General features: G+C 29.8%; 1 protein-coding gene across 1 annotated transcript in view; it reads right to left on the reverse strand.

The window, feature by feature from the left end:
* Window positions 1-2500, reverse strand: part of LOC135209091 (potassium channel subfamily T member 1-like) — a 695006-nt gene that overhangs the window by 86620 nt on the left and 605886 nt on the right. The window contains 2 exon segments of the mRNA XM_064241685.1: window positions 1-149; window positions 331-425. The exon segment at window positions 1-149 is cut by the window's left edge and continues 35 nt beyond it. Of these exon segments, the coding sequence (XP_064097755.1) occupies window positions 1-149; window positions 331-425 (244 nt within the window).

Raw genomic sequence — 2500 nt, forward strand, 5'->3', positions numbered from 1 at the left:
TGATGATCATGAAGAGCTGGGAGGGCCATATGTCGGGCACGATGTCCCCATACCCAACCGTGGAAAAGGTCACGATGACGTAATAAACGGCCTGGAAGAGGTTCAGGTGGCGATGCCCCGCTCGCTGGAAGTGCTGGATGCCACACACGCTGGAGAGGGAGAGAAAGAGAGAGAGAGGGGGGGTGGTAAGTGAGGGAGCGTATATTACAATATTTAATATAATAATTTGGAGAAATATGGTTAAATTTGGGATTAAGTAATCAACTGGTTCTTGAGAGAGAGAGAGAGAGAGAGAGAGAGAGAGAGAGAGAGAGAGCAACTTCCTCTTACCTCGTAAACACCAGACACATGAAGGTAGCTGACAATATCATGAGTTGCTGACTCAGCGCTGATTGAGAGCGTTGCATCGCCCTGTGGAGGTCGTTCTGCGAGAGATAATAATAATTATAAGAATGAATAAGACGTGAATTTAAAAGGGTTTAAAGTAGTCTGAAACGAATTGGGGGGGGGGGGAGGGGGGAGAGTTTAGGGTTAACTTTTGGAAATGTGCATATATGTATGTGTATATATAAATACTATTTATATTATATATTCATATATTCATGTATATATGTAAATATATAAATATTCACATATTTATGTGTATATATATATATATATATATATATATATATATATATATATATATATATATATATGTATATACATACATACATACTATATATATATATATATATATAATATATATATATATACATATATATATATGTATATATATTTATATATATCTATATGTATACATACATACATACATATATATATATATATATATATATATATATATATTATATATATAATATATATATAAATAAATTCATATATGCACACATATAGTATATTTACATATGCGTATATATAAATTTACATATATATATACACACACATATATATATATAACTCACAATTGAAAAAAAGATTAATAACCAAAAATATCACCTCAAAATATTCTTGCAAATTAAAATATCTGATATTTTACTATTTAAACTAAAATCCTGTTCTCCCTCATAGGAAGGATTTCCTTTCAAAAGAATAAGAAAAAATTATAAAATATTAAATAAAATACCTTTAGACCCCCAAAAATTAAAAAAATTAGTTTCTTAAGTTTTTTTTTTGGGCAAATGGTGATTTCAAGTACATTATTAAAAATGTTGATTTGATCACAACTGAAAAAGATTTAAACAAGACAATAAAGAATGAAACAACAAAACAAGGAATTATATGAACATTTAAACAAATCAAATTTAAATTAACACAAATAGTGGAGATTGAACCTTAAACCCAGCCAAACATAACTATTATCACAAATAGAAGATGACCAAAAGAATAATTTGAGCTCTAAAAAGTTATTGATTTTCATGCAAGTCGAATTTAACTGCAATGAAATACGAAATGTTAACAATTAACAGAATTCAACTCGCAAAGCTTCAAGTTAAACCATCAGAGGGTTAACTAAGTATAGTTGATTGCATTTCAAACGATCTTCCAACGTCAAACTGCTAATAATATGGCAAATGATACAACGCGAAATGACTCATTATAATATTGGTGAGAAGACAGTCTAACTAAGCCTCGTATTCGAAAAAAACTATCGAATTTGGTGCTGAAATAATCAATTTATAGACAATTATAATGCAGTCATTAAAACATCATTTAATCAAATGTGAATTTATGTTATCTTAATGACAAATTTTGTATGGAATGAAATTTAAAGACGAAAGGTTTCATCTGCCGAGAGAGAATTTTCCTTTTATCTTCAGTGCTTTTGGAGATATTAGCATTTGAATAGTGTTAGCGCCAGGCCGGGCTGGGTCGGGCCGGGTCTTGCCAGGTTAGAGCGGGTCGGGCCGGGTCAGGGCGGGTCAGGGCGGGTTGGGTCGGGTCGCCAGAAACGAGCCCGTTTCCAGCAAAGACTTCACTTCGCTCGTAATATGTAAGATTTGTATATTTATATAAGAGAGAGTAGCACTTAAATTTAGATAAAGATAAATTTTTTTTAATAAAATAAACATTTTAATTTAGCTAAAAGAACGAAAGATCCAAATTCAAATGCATTTATTTATTAAATAGGGTAACGATCATATCATATCTAATTACGGTTAGAAATACTTTACAGATATAAAAGAGAATACATGCTCTTCAAAGTTTTATTATGGAAATTGTAAAATTTTATAACGCTTTAATATATATATATATATATATATATATATATATATATATATATACATATATATATATATATATAATATATGTGTGTGTGTGTGTGTGTATGTGCATATATAATATATATATACACATATATATACACTCTTCAGTAACGCCATGTTTATAATGTTTATTTCTCTGCCCCCCTTTTTTATTAATCATTTTGAAACATAAATTTTGGATATTTATAATTTTGTTGACAAGTGTCACGTGCGACTATGTCTACTATCTTTATACT

The sequence above is a fragment of the Macrobrachium nipponense genome, chromosome 37 (genome assembly GCF_015104395.2).
Source record: "Macrobrachium nipponense isolate FS-2020 chromosome 37, ASM1510439v2, whole genome shotgun sequence".
NCBI classification, from domain to species: Eukaryota; Metazoa; Arthropoda; class Malacostraca; order Decapoda; family Palaemonidae; genus Macrobrachium; species Macrobrachium nipponense.